This window comes from Eleutherodactylus coqui, chromosome 4, assembly GCF_035609145.1.
Source record: "Eleutherodactylus coqui strain aEleCoq1 chromosome 4, aEleCoq1.hap1, whole genome shotgun sequence".
In the NCBI taxonomy this organism is placed as follows: Eukaryota; Metazoa; Chordata; class Amphibia; order Anura; family Eleutherodactylidae; genus Eleutherodactylus; species Eleutherodactylus coqui.
In genome coordinates, this window is record NC_089840.1 from 162,560,723 (window position 1) to 162,577,064 (window position 16,342).

Below are 16,342 nucleotides of genomic sequence, written 5' to 3' on the forward strand. Positions count from 1 at the left end.
CGGTTACTGCCAAGGTCCACTTAACAACGGACACGTGGACAAGCACAGGCGGGCAGGGCCACTATATCTCCCTGACGGCACATTGGGTGAATTTAGTGGAGGCTGGGACAGAGTCAGAGCCTGGGACCGCTCACGTCCTACTCACCCCCAGAATTGCGGGCCACAGCTCGGTGGTGGTATCTGCGGCGGTGTATGCTTCCTCCACTAAAGCACCTTCCTCCTCCTCCTCCTCCAACGCAACCTCTGTCTCGCAATCAAGATGTGTCAGCAGCACGTCGCCAGCAGTTGGTGTCACGCGGCGTGGCAGCACAGCGGTGGGCAAGCGTCAGCAGGCCGTGCTGAAACTACTCAGCTTAGAAGAGAAGAGGCACACGGCCCACGAACTGCTGCAGGGTCTGACAGAGCAGACCGACCACTGGCTTGCGCCGCTGAGCCTCCAACCGGGCATGGTCGTGTGTGACAACGGCTGTAAGCTGGTGGTGGCTCTGCAGCTCGGCAGCCTCACGCACGTGCCATGCCTGGCCCATGTCTTTAATTTGGTGGTTCAGCGCTTTCTGAAAAGCTACCCCCACTTGTCATACCTGCTCGGAAAGGTGCGCCAGCTCTGCGCACATTTCCGCAAATCCCACACGCACGCTGCCACCCTGCGGACACTGCAACATAGGTTTAATCTGCCAGTGCACCGACTGCTGTGCGACGTGCCCACACAGTGGAACTCTACGCTCTACATGTTGGCCAGACTCTATGAGCAGCGTAGAGCTATAGTGGAATACCAACTCCAACTTGCGCGGCGCAGTGGGAGTCAGCCTCCTCAATTATTTACAGAAGAGTGGCCCTGGTTGGCAGCCATCTTCCAGGTCCTTGGAAAATTTGAGGAGTCTACCCAGGTGGTGAGCGGCGATGCTGCAGTCATTAGCGTCACCATTCCTCTGCTATGCATCTTGAGAAGTTCCCTGCAAAGCATAAAGGCAGACGCTTTGCGCTCGGAAACAGAGCCGGGGGAAGACAGTATGTCGCTGGATAGTCAGAGCACCCGCCTGTCTATATCTCAGCGCGTTGAGGAGGAGGAGGAGGAGCATGAGGAGGATGAGGAGGAGGGGGAAGAGACAGCTTGGCCCACTGGTGAGGGTACACATGCTGCTGGGCTGTCATCCTTTCAGCGTGTATAAGCCTGAGGAGGAGGAAGAGGAGGAGGAGGAGGATCCTGAAAGTGATCTTCCTAGTGAAGACAGCCATGTGTTGCGTACAGGTACCCTGGCACACATGGCTGACTTCATGTTAGGATGCCTTTCTCGTGACCCTCGCGTTACACGCATTCTGGCCACTACGGATTACTGGGTGTACACACTGCTCGACCCACGCTATAAGGAGAACCTTCCCACTCTCATTCCCGAAGAGGAAAGGGGTTCGAGAGTGTTGCTATACCACAGGGCGCTGGTGGACAAACTGATGGTAAACTTCCCATCCGACAGCGCTAGTGGCAGAAGGCGCAGTTCCGAGGGCCAGGTAGCAGGGGAGGCGCAGAGATCAGGCAGCATGTACAGCGCAGGCAGGGGAACATTCTCCAAGGCCTTTGCCAGCTTTATGGCTCCCCAGCAAGACTGTGTCACCGCTCCCCAGTCAAGGCTGAGTCGGCGGGAGCACTGTAAAAGGATGGTGAGGGAGTACGTAGCCGATCGCACGACCTTCCTCCGTGACGCCTCTGCCCCCTACAACTACTGGGTGTCGAAGCTGGACACGTGGCCTGAACTCGCGCTGTATGCCCTGGAGGTGCTTGCTTTTCCTGCGGCTAGCGTCTTGTCAGAGGGGGTGTTTAGTGTGGCTGGGGGAATCATCACGGATAAGCGTACCCACCTGTCAAACGACAGTGCCGACAGGCTTACACTCATCAAGATGAACAAAGCCTGGATTTCCCCAGACTTCTCTTCTCCACCAGCGGACAGCAGCGATACCTAAGCAATACGTAGGCTGCACCCGCGGATGGAAGCTACGTTCTCTCTCACCATCCAAAATGGGGACATTTCTGCTTCATCAATCTGTGTCTAATATTCCTGCTCCTCCTCCTGAAACCTCACGTAATCACGCTGAACGGGCAATTTTTCTTAGGGCCACAAGGCTCACTCATAATTTTTCTAAACAATTTTTATATGTTTCAATGCTCTTAAAAGCGTTGAAACTTTAACTTGAACCAATTTTTCGTTAAACTGGGCTGCCTCCAGGCCTAGATACCACTTAAGCCACATTAACCAAAGCGATTAATGGGTTTCACCTGCCATCTTGGTTGGGCATGGCCAATTTTTTGGATGTACATTAGTACTGTTGATACAGCAATTTTTGTGGGCCCTCGCCTACAGTGTAATCAAATGAATTTTTAGCCCACCTGCATTACAGCTGACGTTACATCCGCTGTGTTTGGCAATGCAATGGGATATTTTTGTGTATCGCCGGTGGGTTCCAGGTAGCCACCCATGCTGTAGGTGCACACGGAGTTTAACCTACATCTGTCCACTTGTAAAGAACCCCAGTCTGACTGGGGCATGCAGTGTGGGCCGAAGCCCACCTGCATTAAGCACGACATTACTACCTCAGCTGTGTTGGGCAATGCAATGGGATATTTCTATGTACCGCCGGTGGCTTCCTGGCACCCACCCATGCTGTGGGTCCACAGGGAATTATAAATGCATCTGTGTCCACTTGTAAAGAACCCCAGTCTGACTGGGGCATGCAGTGTGGGCCGAAGCCCACCTGCATTAAGCACGACATTACTACCTCAGCTGTGTTGGGCAATGCAATGGGATATTTTTATGTACCGCCGGTGGGTTCCAGGGAGCCACCCATGCTGTAGGTGCACACGGAGTTTAACCTACATGTGTCCACTTGTAAAGAACCCCAGTCTGACTGGGGCATGCAGTGTGGGCCGAAGCCCACCTGCATTAAGCACGACATTACTACCTCAGCTGTGTTGGGCAATGCAATGGGATATTTCTATGTACCGCCGGTGGCTTCCTGGCACCCACCCATGCTGTGGGTCCACAGGGAATTATAAAAGCATCTGTGTCCACTTGTAAAGAACCCCAGTCTGACTGGGGCATGCAGTGTGGGCCGAAGCCCTCCTGCATTAAGCATGACATTACTACCTCAGCTGTGTTGGGCAATGCAATGGGATATTTTTATGTACCGCCGGTGGGTTCCAGGGAGCCACCCATGCTGTAGGTGCACACGGAGTTTAACCTACATGTGTCCACTTGTAAAGAACCCCAGTCTGACTGGGGCATGCAGTGTGGGCCGAAGCCCACCTGTATTAAGCACGACATTACTACCTCAGCTGTGTTGGGCAATGCAATGGGATATTTTTATGTACCGCCGGTGGGTTCCAGGGAGCCACCCATGCTGTGGGTCCACAGGGACTTCACAATAGGGAGTTGTACCTGCCTGTGTCTATGAATTAAAAACCACGGTCTGACTGGGGCATGCAGACACCTTGACAGAATGAATAGTGTGTGGCACATAGGTTCCCCATTGCTATGCCCACGTGTGCAGCTCCTGATGGCGGTGGCACAGGATTCTATTTCTCATTGCTTCTGTACAGCATTGTGGGCTATCGCCCTGCCCCTTTTAAAGAGGGTCGCTGTCTAGCCGTGCCAACCCTCTGCAGTGTGTGCCTGCGGTTCCTCGTCATGGCAGACGCACTTCTAAATAGACATGAGGGTGGTGTGGCATGAGGGCAGCTGAAGGCTGCGCAGGGACACTTTGGTGTGCGCTGTGGGGGGGAGGGGGGGTTTGGCAGCATGTAACCCAGGAGAAGTGGCAGTGGAGTGTCATGCAGGCAGTGATTGTGCTTTGTTGGAGGTAGTGTGGTGCTTAGCTAAGGTATGCCATGCTAATGAGGGCTTTTCAGAAGTAAAAGTTTTTGGGAGGGGGGGGGGCCCACTCTTGCCGCTATTGTGGCTTAATAGTGGGACCTGTGAACTTGAGATGCAGCCCAACATGTAGCCCCTCGCCTGCCCTATCCGTTGCTGTGTCGTTCCCATCACTTTCTTGAATTGCCCAGATTTTCACACAAGGAAACCTTAGCGAGCATCGGCGAAATACAAAAATGCTCGGGTCGCCCATTGACTTCAATGGGGTTCGTTACTCGAAACGAACCCTCGAGCATCGCGAAAAGTTCGTCCCGAATAACGAGCACCCGAGCATTTTGGTGCTCGCTCTTCTCTAGTAACTAAACTAATACATGGAATGAAGGGACTGGAATACCCAGAGAGGCTATCAAAATTGGGATTATTTACCCTGGATAAAAGATGGCTAAGGAGCGATCAAATAACTATGTATAAATACATTAGGGGACAATACAAGGATCTTTCCCATGATCTGTTTATAGCCAGGACTGCGTCAGTAACAAGAGGGCATCCTCTATGTCTAGAATAAAGCAGGTTTCATCACCAACACAGAAAAAGGTTTACTGTAAGAGCAGTGAGATTGTGGAACTTTCTGCCTGGGAACGTGATGATGGCAAAATCCATAGAGGAGTTTAAGAGGGAACTAGACGTCTTTCTAGAGGGGAAGGATATTACAGGATATAAACATTAGGTGAGCAGCAAGGTTGTTGATCCGGGTCTTACAGACAGGTAGGAACTGTCAAAGGTTGATCCAGGGATTATTCTGACTGCCATTATGGAGTCGGGAAGGAATTTTTTCCCCAAAAGGGCTATTTGGCTTCTGCTTCATGGGGCTTTTGCCTTCCTCTGGATCAACACGGAGGGTGAAACAGGCTGAACTAGATGGACATTGTCTTCATTCGGCCCAACATACTATGTTACTATGTGAGTGAAATAATTTATCTGCATGTTTGAACAGTTTTTTGACCAACTAACACTAAGAAAGAATGTAATGCTTTTTCCAACAAGATGGGGCAACATGCGACACCTCCTGCGACTCACTGGCATGGGTTAATGAAATGTTTATGGTAAAGCAAACTGTGAGCAAGGGGCCAACCTGTTTCCTAGATTTGTCCACATGTGGTTTTATCTCTGGGGAAATTTTGTAAGAAAAGTGAAGGCCAATAATTTGCATATGCTGGAAAAATTCAATGAAAACATCAAGAACACTATGTGCAACATTCTTGTTGAAAAGTGTCAGCCAACATGTTGTGCCCAGAAGTGTATAGAAGTGAGCGTGGACCGTTTCCAGCATTTGTTGTAACAGGTGGGTAAACAATAAAGTTTTGGAAAAAACAATCCATTTGCTCCTTCTTTCCATTGCAATAATTTCAGAGGCAGGCTATGTTTTTGCAGCCCACCCTGTATAATCTCCTTTTGGTTTACAGCTAATATCTGGCTGCAACATTTCTTCCTACGGTAATAAACACAGTAAAAAACATAGTGAGACACCATATAGTGACATACTGACATGGGAACTCTGAATGCTACCGTGCAGGTTCTTCTGTGTGCATGAGCTCTAAGGGTAATCTGTTAATTAGGAAATCTAAGACCTATTATGTCTTTCATCATGCATATAGCTCCTCCTGGTGGTAGTGTGTGGAAAAGTTGATTAGCTTAAAATATTATTTTCAAAGAAAAATTGGCTAAAAGTAATGAATTTAATGTCAAGAAAGTTTGGCTTTTCAGCTGTTAAGGAATAATTTCTTGCATGTCTTTGGCAAAGTAAGAGTTAAAAAATGAGCACATCCTTATGGCAGACAAGAAGAGCAACTAATCCTAATATAATATCTTAGGAAGAAATTCTATCCGTTATGTCTTTCCCAAATTAATAGTGATAGATAGAGATATGAAATGTAGCTTATTAAAATAAGAAGTAGAAATGAAGTATTGTGCTGCAGTCATCCATGTTGCGTAGTTAGAGCATTCTTGATTTTCAGGGTTACTAAATTCAATATTTCAAGTTGATTGATATTTAGGTAAAATGCAATTAAATCCCGACCATCTCCACATTTACTGTAGCGAGTTACAATAAGAACCCCCCCAAAAAATTTTAAGGTTCCAAATTGGTAAAACATTTGCGGATCTTGAACATAATTTACCATTCTCGGACTCCATAGAGTTGTACAGTAGTACTGCTGTAAAGTAATTAATTAGATTTAGGCATATTTTAGGCCCAAGTCCAGGTTCAACAGATTCCAAATCACTGACTAGTAATATGCAGACGTTGAAAAATCATACGCTTTTTGCGGTTTCATTCTGTTCTTGAACCTGAGATGTTCTTTCTTGCGCAACTTCTTGTGGGGTTGTTACCGAACCACCAGAACTACTTCCTGTTGAAGGAAGTATTTGTGCAGATTGTAGGACTGCCTCGGAGTGCTCCCTTGCCTTCATTCGTAGAGCTGCCACACTTGCTGTACGATGGCTCTGGCAACTATAAGGTGGTAGAAAAGAAAGAGCCAGAGGGTCGGACACACAGCAGGAACACAGGGGACCACCTTGAAGACAAAATATAGTCTATGTAAAAAAAAAAAGAAAACATTCAATAATCTCCATCCTTCACAGACGAGCTAGTCTACTTTAAGGGGCTTTACCATCTCAGACATTTATGACATATCATTAGGATATGGCAGAAATATTTGCTAAATGTGAATTGTACCTCTAGGACCCTCACCTATCTGCAGGACTCCCCTCAACTTCATCTTGCTCTCTGCTACCTGAGGTGGCCAAGATTATGGAAACAACCAATCTGTCCATTGTACATTGCCTCTGTAAGGCCCATAAAAGTGAATAGGAGTTGTGTGAACAGCACAGTGAGCTACATTGTTTCTGCCCTTCAGAAGTTACTGGAACAACTTGCTGACAGTGCTCTACTCTTTTCATAACTGCAAGTTTTTTTTCTATGGGCATTACGGAAACAATGTAGAAGGTCAGTTTGGGTGTTTCTATAATACCGACCACCAGTTGCGATAGATGAGAGCATATGCGTGTTCTCATCTCAGCCGTGACAACAGGAATGTTTCAATTCAAATTATACATCTCTTAAGGAGGTATTATTAAAATAAAGGTGATACCTTGTGAATTAAAAATAGCTTGAATTGTATAATATAAATTGTGAATCAATTCATTGCAGTTTTCAAGATCGCTGTTTGCTGTCAATTAATTGGATGATTCATTGTTTATTTCCAGTGGGTAACATACAAAATCTATGCATATGATGGAGACAGATGCCGCGCTCCATACATGTACTGGAATGAGCCATCACATCACCAGAGCAGATTATCATTCCCCAGGAGTAAGATGGCGCAGCCGATCGTTGAAATCTATCATCAAGCACATGACCGAGGCTGCCTTCACACACAGCAAAAAGCTCTGTCAATAGTCACAAGATCTTGCCCGCATTATCGGACAAATAAGCGGCTATTGACCGCTGCAGCTGGGTGGTATTGCAGCATTTGCTTGACACTTTTTTTTTATTCCAAAAGGACTAGGCGACAGTACAAGGCTTTGTATTCACCGGGATAAGCCTGCAAGTGCCAATACACACAATGCGAGAACCTCTAGACACTGAAGGGCACATTCACTAATGCTTCTTTTATGATCTGCACGAGCGAGTGACGTTACCGCTGGTTGTTCGCGCTCATGCAGAACGTTTAGCAGACAGAAGGGAAGGGGAAGGGACTGGTTATTTGTATAGTGCCAACTTATTCCCCAGCGCTTTAAGGTAATTTTATTTATTACCCCCCCCCGCAAGCTGGGTACTGATTTTACTGACCTCTAAAGGATGGAAGGCTGAGTCAACCTTGACTTGAGCCAGCTACCTGAACCATGTGACAATTAAACTCGCAACCTTCAGGTCTTGAGCAAGAGTTTAGGACTTCATACTGCTACCTTAACACTCTGCGCCACACGTGGTCCGCTGAAGTATTGCTCGATTCTCATTGACGAGTAAACGATGGCTTTGTATTTAGATGTAACGATTATTGTGCATTTTTATTTGTTTCAACTAATTTTGTGTGATAATCGTCCCGTGTAAATGGCCCTTAATAGTGTCATCAATAAGACAGTGCAAACTAAAGGCTCATTTAGACATGATGATTATCACTCAAAATTTGCTTTTGAGCGATAATAGTTGCATGTACATGTGCCCATCTTTCAGTTTTCTGCCAAACGATGGATTTCAGTTCGGCTTAAAATCTGTGGTTCAGCAGAACAGCTGATAAGACGGACAATTCTGCCTGGGGACCGCAGATAACAGCTGATTACATTGTCTCAGCTGTAATCAGCTTGACAGAACAAAGATAATTTTTTCAGAGAACAGCGGGTGGTCCTCTGAATAAATTCAGCTCCCATCTGCTCACAAGCTACTAATTGGTACTAATAGGCATTATGCAAAATTTAGATTATGCAAAATGATTGATCAAAAGCCATCTTTTGAGCAATCATCTTAGTGTCTAAATGCACCTTAAGCCTAGACAGTCTTAAAAAGCTTTATTCCAATAGATTTGCTGAATGCTAAATCTGTTAAATTCTAAGACTGTCTAGTCTATGTTTTGATCTTCTCTTAGATGGCTTTGTATATGCAGTTTAGGCCAAATCCCTTCCTCAGTCATAAAAACTGCCCAGAAGTGTCTAGAAACACATAGTAAATGTGTCACACACATTGTTTTCTGGGGCAATTTGTGCCAAAATACTGTCATATTTAGATTATTGAATCAGGATCCTAAAACCTCTAGATGTGCAATGATATTTCGGAGCAGCTGCTCTTTACATGGTGCATTCTCACAGCAGGAGCCAGTGGCATCATATGTTACAAATACGTTATTGGTAAATCACTGGATATAATAAAAAGTACTATTGCAGAAAAAATAATACGTTAGCCCTTCCATGAAGACAGAGGTGTAACTTGAAGCTGCTAGGCCCCAATACAAAATCTGGAACTGGGCCCCCAACTATAAAGCTTCATTAATAATATTGGTTTGCAATATGGGGAAGAGAGACTTTATGGGCCCCCTAAGGCTCCTGGACTCAGATGCGACTGCACCCTCTGCCCCCCCCTATACTTCGCCCCTGCATGGAGATATGAAACGGGGCTCATATGACATCTACAAACCCAGATCTCAGCAATTACAGTTAGTTTATTAATAGAGATGAGCGAACGTACTCGTCCAAGCTTGATGCTCGCTCGAGTATTAGGGTACTCGAGAGGCTTGTTACTCGAGACGAGCACCACGTGGTACTCGAGTCAATTCCATTTCCTGCCCTGCATGTTTTGCCCCATTTTCTGGCCAATAGACATGCAGGGAAGGCATTATAACTTCCTCCTGTGACGTTCCAGCCCTCTCCCACCCCCCTGCAGTGAGTGGCTGGCGAGATCAAGTGACCACTAAGTATATAAAGCAGTCCCACCCACTGCTCACCTCAGACACACGCTGGCAGAGATTAGAGAGGGTGCTGATGCTGCTATAGGGGGAGTGTTAGCGTCTTCAAGAACCCCAACGGTCCTTCTTAGGGCTACTACTGACCGTGTGCATTACTGTTGTGGCTGCTGGGAGCAGTTTTGCACCAAAAAATGTTTTTTCATCTCGGGCTCTGCAGGCTATTACAGCTATAGCATTCCCAGTCCGCAGTCAATTATACAGAGTATAGGGGCAGTACTGGTGAGGTAGGGACAGTGGTAGTGTAGAATCCTGTCTACAAGAACCCCAACGGTCCTTCTTAGGGCCACATCTGACCGTGTGCATTACTGTTGTGGCAGCTGGGAGCAGTTTTGCACCAAAAAATGTTTTTTCATCTCGGGCTCTGCAGGCTATTACAGCTATAGCATTCCCAGTCCGCAGTCAATTATACAGAGTATAGGGGCAGTACTGGTGAGGCAGGGACAGTGGTAGTGTAGAATTCTGTCAACAAGTACCCCAACGGTCCTTCTTAGGGCTACCTCTGACCGTGTGCATTACTGTTGTGGCAGCTGGGAGCAGTTTTGCACTTATTTTTTTTTCATCTCGGGCTCTGCAGACTATTGCGTTGTCAGTCTGCAGCCAATTATACAGAGTATAGGGGCAGTACTGGTCAGGCAGGGACAGTGGTAGTGTAGAATCCTGTCAACAAGTACCCCAAAAAAGCTCCTCCTTAGGGTTACCTGTGAGCGTGTGATTTACTGTTGTAGTGGCTCACCTTTCTGCAGGCCAGCGTATAATTTTTTCAGCCCACAGTGTGCGTTACATAACCGCTGTGACCCTCCGTGTGCAGGCCAATAATTGCCTAATTTTTTTACACCGCTCTGTGTGTCCCGTCAACTTCACGCACAGCGTACACCCACAGCCGCTGATAGAGGGAAAGACATATACACGCTATCTAGCCGGCTGGTTTTTTAAAAAAAAACTGAACAAAACACTCCTCCTTAGGGCTACCTGTGAGCGTGTGCATTACTTTCTGCAGCCTAGCGTATAATTTTTTTGGCCTACAGTGTGCGTAACATAACCGCTGCCAGCCTCCAAATGCAGGCAAATAATTGCCTAATATTTTACACAGCTCTGTGCGTCCCGTCAACTTCACGCACAGCGTACAGCCACAGACGCTGATAGAGGGAAAGAGTCCATACAAGATAAAGTACACCAGCAGCACACTTCAACCCTATCAGGGGTCAGGTCAGTGATGCATAAGCCAAGCCCGGACCACAAAAGAACCAAAGGTCCACGTTAAAGTCCACAATAGAGAATGACTGGCAGCATAGGCAGGATTGCAAACGTGAAAAAAGACTTCTTTATTCCCCCATTACACAGATAGTGACGTTTCGGCCTGTGTGGCCTTCCTCATGCATGATGCCTGACTCACAGTGTGCACCGGGATCAGCACAGATAGCAGCGCTGAGTGAATATCAGCAGGGGAGCCGCGGCCCCTGCAGGCATTCACTAATGTGGTGAGCGGCCGATGGCGACGCGTGCCAGCAGGGAGGGCTCTGCACGCCTCTGGCACGTGTGCCATAGGTTCGCCACCACTGGTATAGGCCAACCTCTGAAATATTGGGATACCATGAGCGCAGGCGAAGGCCGGAAAAATTAGTTGGAGAAGAGTGTAGACGTTGACCCCAAAAATTAGTGTACCAAGAGTACAAGTGTACCTACAGCAGCACACTGCCTTCAGTATGCACCTGGGATCAGGCAGGAGAGGAGCGGCGCTCCCACGAGAAGGAGGGGTAAGTATGTGAAGCTGGGGGTGGGCATTCTGACAGCTGGGAGAATCGCTGGGGGGGGGAGGGAGGGGAGGCATTCTGACTGCTGGGAAAATCGCTTGGGGGGGGCATTCTGACTGCTGGCAAAATCGCTGGGGGGGGGGCATTCTGACTGCTGGGAAAATCGCTGGGGGTGGGGGGAGGGGGGCATTCTGACTGCTGGGAAAATCGCTGGGGGGGGAGGGGGGCATTCTGACTGCTGGGAAAATCGCTGGAAGGGGGAGGGGAAGCATTATGACTGCTGGGAAAATCGCTGGGGGGGCATTCTGACTGCTGGGAAAATCGCTGGGGGGGGAGGGGGCATTCTGACTGCTGGGAAAATCGCTGTAGGGGGGGCATTCTAACTGCTAGGAGAATCGCTGGGGGGGAGGGGAAACATTATGACTGCTGGGAGAATCGCTGGGGGGGGGAAGCATTATGACTGTTGGGAGAATCGCTAGCGGGGGAGGGGAGGCATGACTGCTGGGAGAATCGCTGGGGGGGTTGGGAAGCATTATGACTGCTGGGAGAATCGCTGGGGGGGGGGGGGAGGCATTATGACTGCTGGGAGAATCGCTAGCCGGGGAGGGGAGGCATGACTGCTGGGAGAATCGCTGTGGGGGGGAGTGGAGGCATTATGACTGCTGGGGAAACCGCTAGGGGGGAGGCATTAGGACTGCTGGGGGACCGCTGGGGGGGCATTATGACTGCTGAGGGGACCGCTGGGGGGGCATTATGATTGCTGGGGGAACCGCTTGAGGGGGGAGGGGGGCATTATTATTGCTGGCAGACAGCTGGGGGTGGCATTGTGACTGCTGGTGGACCACTGGGGGGGGGTAATATGACTGCTGTGGGAACCGCTGGGGGGGAAGCGGGCATTATTACTGCTGGGGGACCGCTGGGGTATGTCACTATTACCACTGGGGGGGGTCACTATTATCGCTAGGAGGGCCATTATTACCACTGGTGTATGTTTACATGCGGCAGAAACTGGCAGGGCTGTTTCAAAATAGACAGGGTGCAGATTTTGACAACTTTTTGGATGCGAAAATGCTGCAGAATTTTCCACATCCAAAAAGCAGTCAGAATCTGCACCCTGTCTATTTTGAAGCAGCCCTGTCCTTTTTAGAACAACGGGGATAAAATCATGTCGTGATAAGCCCCGCCCCTGACGTGTTGGCACTTTGCGATACATAAGTTGGTTTTGCGTTGCAGTTTGGGCACTCGGTCTCTAAAAGGTTCGCCATCACTGGCCTATATTATTACTACAGAAATTGTACTGGGGTCTGCCTGCCTATACTTCTGCTACAAGAAAGTTACAGGGGTCTTCCTATACTGCTGCCACAAGGATATTACTGGGGTCTGCCTATACTGCTGCCATGTTATTTTTACAGGGGTTTGCCTATACTGCTGCCACAAGGATGTTACTGGGGTCTGCCAATACTGCTGCCACGTTAATGTTACAGGGGTCTGCCTATACTTATGCTACAGAAATGTTACTGGGATCTGCCTATACTGTTACTACAGAAATGTTACTCGGCTCTGTCTATACCGTTACCACAGAAATGTTAGTGGGGTCTGTCTATACTTCTGCCACGTTAATGTTACTGGGGTCTGCGTATACTTCTGCTATAAAAATGGTACTGGGGTCTGCCTATGCTTCTGCTACATAAATGTTACAGGGGTCTGCTTATACAGCAGCGACATACATGTTACTGGGGTCTGCCTTTACTTCTACGGAAATGGTACTGGGGTCTGCCTATACTGCTGCTACAAAAATGTTACAGGGGTCTGCATATACTGCTGCTACACAAATGTTACAGGGGTCTGCTAATACTGCTGCTACATAAATGTTACAGGGGTCTGCCTATACTTCTGCTAATGAAATGTTACTGGGGTCTGTCTATACTGTTACTACAGAAATGTTACTGGGGTTTGTCTAGACTTCTGCCACATAACTGTTACTGGGTGCAGCTTATACCTTTGCTACAGGAATATTACAGGGGTCTGTGTATACTATGGGTACACTGAGTCTTCCCATCGCGGTGTTCTACCTATCTGGCCCGAAAAACAACCCAGACTTACTAGGGCATGGCGTGTGGGCCGCAGCCAACATGTATTTCCTCTCACGCAACCGCAACTATCTGGGGCACTGCAATGAGATTTCTTTCTGTACCGTCTGTGTGTTCCTGCTAGCCACCCATGCTACGGGTGCACACAGACTTGCCATAGCGGAGTTGTACCTGCCTGGCACTTTTAAAGAATCCACGAATGTCTAGGGCATGGCGTGTGGGCCAAAGCCAACATGTATTTTCTATCACGTAACCTCAGTTATCTGAGGCACTGCAATGGGATTTCTTTATGTACCGTCTCTGGGTTCCTGGGGGCCACCCATGCTGTGGGTGCACACAGACTTCCCATTGAGGTGTTTTACCTGTCTGTCCCCAAAACACTGACAGACTTGGGTAGGTTGCAGAGTGCAGATGGTTTACCCCTTGCGTTGTCGATGAGGTATCCGACACCCAAACAGAATGAGTAGTGTGTGGACACATGGAGTCCCCATTGCTATGTCACTCGCAGCACCTTGGGCCACACAAGGTGTTTGCTCTGACAGAGGCTGACCCAGGGCCCGCTCAAATACTTCCCACATCGAGTATTGCTGAAATTCCTCTATAGCTCCGATGTTGGAACAGTCCCGCCACTGCAGTACAGGAGTGCATCTGCACCCACTCGTCAGACACATCGAGGACCCCCGAGGAGGAGGTTTTCAACCCTTTGTGCCTTCTCCTTTACACATTACATAGTGCTCATTTAGCGCTACGTAATGCAGAGAGAATGCGGAACTAACACTTCTGCATTCTGCCTGATAATCATGTGACCGCCGGGAGCCTCCTGACCTCAGCTGTCACTCACAGTCGAAATCAGAAGGGTGAAGAGAGAATGCAGAAGTATTACTTGTGCATTCCTCCGGCGATCATGTGACCACTGGCACACCTCCTCATCTCTGTCAGAGATCAGGAAAGTGAAGGGAGAAGGCCACTGTTAATTGGTGTAGTTCAATAAATAATGGAACATTTGGTTATTTTTAGCCCCCCAAAACTATATTTCATGGGTGACGAGGTAACAGGCTTAACATGAGGACTCCCTGGAAAACTAAGTGGGTTGACATGTTCGCTCACAGTAAAGCATGATAGCTTCCAACTGTAAAAAATACAAGGAAATCCCAGCAAAGTGTTTTGTGGGGTCTCACCTGTTTACATCTGCTATTTATGAAAAATCTTAAATAAATAAAAAACTCTGTTTCCTGATTTCAACAACCACGCCCTTCTAGTTTTAGTTCATGATGGAATCTGTTTACATGACTGCATCGCTGATGTGTACATATACATATGTGACCGCTGCATTCATCACTAGTCTCTGTGGTGTATGGCACGAGAACACCGAGGCCGGTGATTGGCTGCAGCAACCCTATTGTATGCAGGCATGTAAAGAAAGCCTGGAGGCGAGGAGAAGACCGGAGGCACCGGACCGCCGGCAGAGCAAACTGTTGGGGCATCATACTGCACTGAAAAGTGCAGATTATTTTAAGAGTTTACAATATTTGTTGAATTTAGAGAAATTTATCTGAGATATCCCCTTTAAATTACGTAAGTTATAGCTGAGGACAGAACACATAAAACATGCCGGCTTTTCGCCCGGCCACACCATATGAATTGCCAGTTAAAGGTAACTTCTCGCTTCCATCATAGAGAACGAGATGTGAAAACATGAAAATTACATTTATTACACGAACTGTGTAGACAGTAAATAGGACTGTTAATCTGTCTGTCTTTTTGTCTGTCTATCTCCATCCATCCTGCTACACATTTTCCATTTGGCATATTCCTGCGGACCACCTGGCAGGGAAGGGTTTGCTCTCCATTAGATATAGTGCTGAATCAGAGTATCAGTCGGTGAGATCATCTGAAGAGATTAATACTTAACGTAATAATACAGCCTCCCTGCGGTGGAGAGAAGGGAAATCAATTCTATGAGTCTGACCGGAAGAAGCCCCCTCCACATAACAGATCTCACCTTCCATCAAAGCACTGAATGCAGCAAGCGAGTCAACCTCTGGAAGCAAACATTAACTATTATGCATCAAGAGTGAACAGCGGTGAACTCTGAGATTGTCTTATCTGTTGGCTGGATAGTCATTGGACCATCTCTCCTGATCCCCCACATACACGTGCTGGTGCCCACCTTGCTTACCGGCAGCTAGGGCCATGGTCGGACATTGCTGTCAAACAACTCCCCACACTCCTCTGTTGGCCCCCTCTTGTCTGCCTATAGGGCTCGCACACGCTCCTGCCCTCATTCTTAAAGGGCCAGTGCATGCTCCCTGAACCTGTCCCCCTATAATCCTTCTACAGCATCTGTTGTATTAGGTGTTCACATCTGAGAGTGGATACCTAAGCAATTAGTCCAATTAGTTATTGTGATAAAGCCCCAGATGTTGTGTATTCGAGTTGTAACACTTGCTTGTGTTTCTGACTTATGTGCCTCCTGACCTCGGCTTTGTACTCTAGACTTTGCTACTGTCTACTGTCTGCCCTAACCTACAGCCTGGACCTCGTTAAAGGGGTTGTCCCGCGGCAGCAAGTGGGGTTATACACTTCTGTATGGCCATATTAATGCACTTTGTAATGTACATTGTGCATTAATTATGTGCCATACAGAAGTTATAAAAAGTTTTTTACTTACCTGCTCCGTTGCTAGCGTCCTCGTTCCCATGGAGCCGACTAATTTTCGCCCTCCGATGGCCAAATTAGCCGCGCTTGTGCAGTCCGGGTCTTCTGCAGTCTTCTATGGAGCCGCTGGTGCAGAATGCCGGCTCCGTGTAGCTCCGCCCCGTCACGTGCCGATTCCAGCCAATCAGGAGGCTGGAATCGGCAATGGACCGCACAGAAGAGCTGCGGTCCACGGAGGTAGAGGATCCCGGCGGCCATCTTCACCGGTAAGTATTGAAGTCACCGGAGCGCGGGGATTAAGGTAAGCGCTCCGGTAAGCTTTCTTTACGTCCCTGCATCGGGGTTGTCTCGCGCCGAACGGGGGGGGGGGTTGAAAAAAAAAAAAACCCGTTTCGGCGCGGGACAACCCCTTTAACATACCTGTGCCCCCTGCCCTGACCTACAGCCTGGACCTTGCTAACACACCT

The 16,342-nt window shown here is 48.1% G+C and overlaps 1 protein-coding gene across 3 annotated transcripts in view; it reads right to left on the minus strand.

Annotated features, from left to right (window-relative positions):
• Positions 1-5,595: 5,595 nt before the first annotated feature.
• Positions 5,596-16,342, minus strand: part of DRGX (dorsal root ganglia homeobox) — a 91,133-nt gene continuing 80,386 nt past the window's right edge. For all 3 annotated transcript variants that reach the window (XM_066600343.1, XM_066600341.1, XM_066600342.1), the window contains exon 7: positions 5,596-6,433. In XM_066600343.1, the coding sequence (XP_066456440.1) occupies positions 6,171-6,433 (263 nt within the window). In that variant the 3' untranslated portion in view covers positions 5,596-6,170. The remainder of the gene's footprint in view (positions 6,434-16,342) is intronic.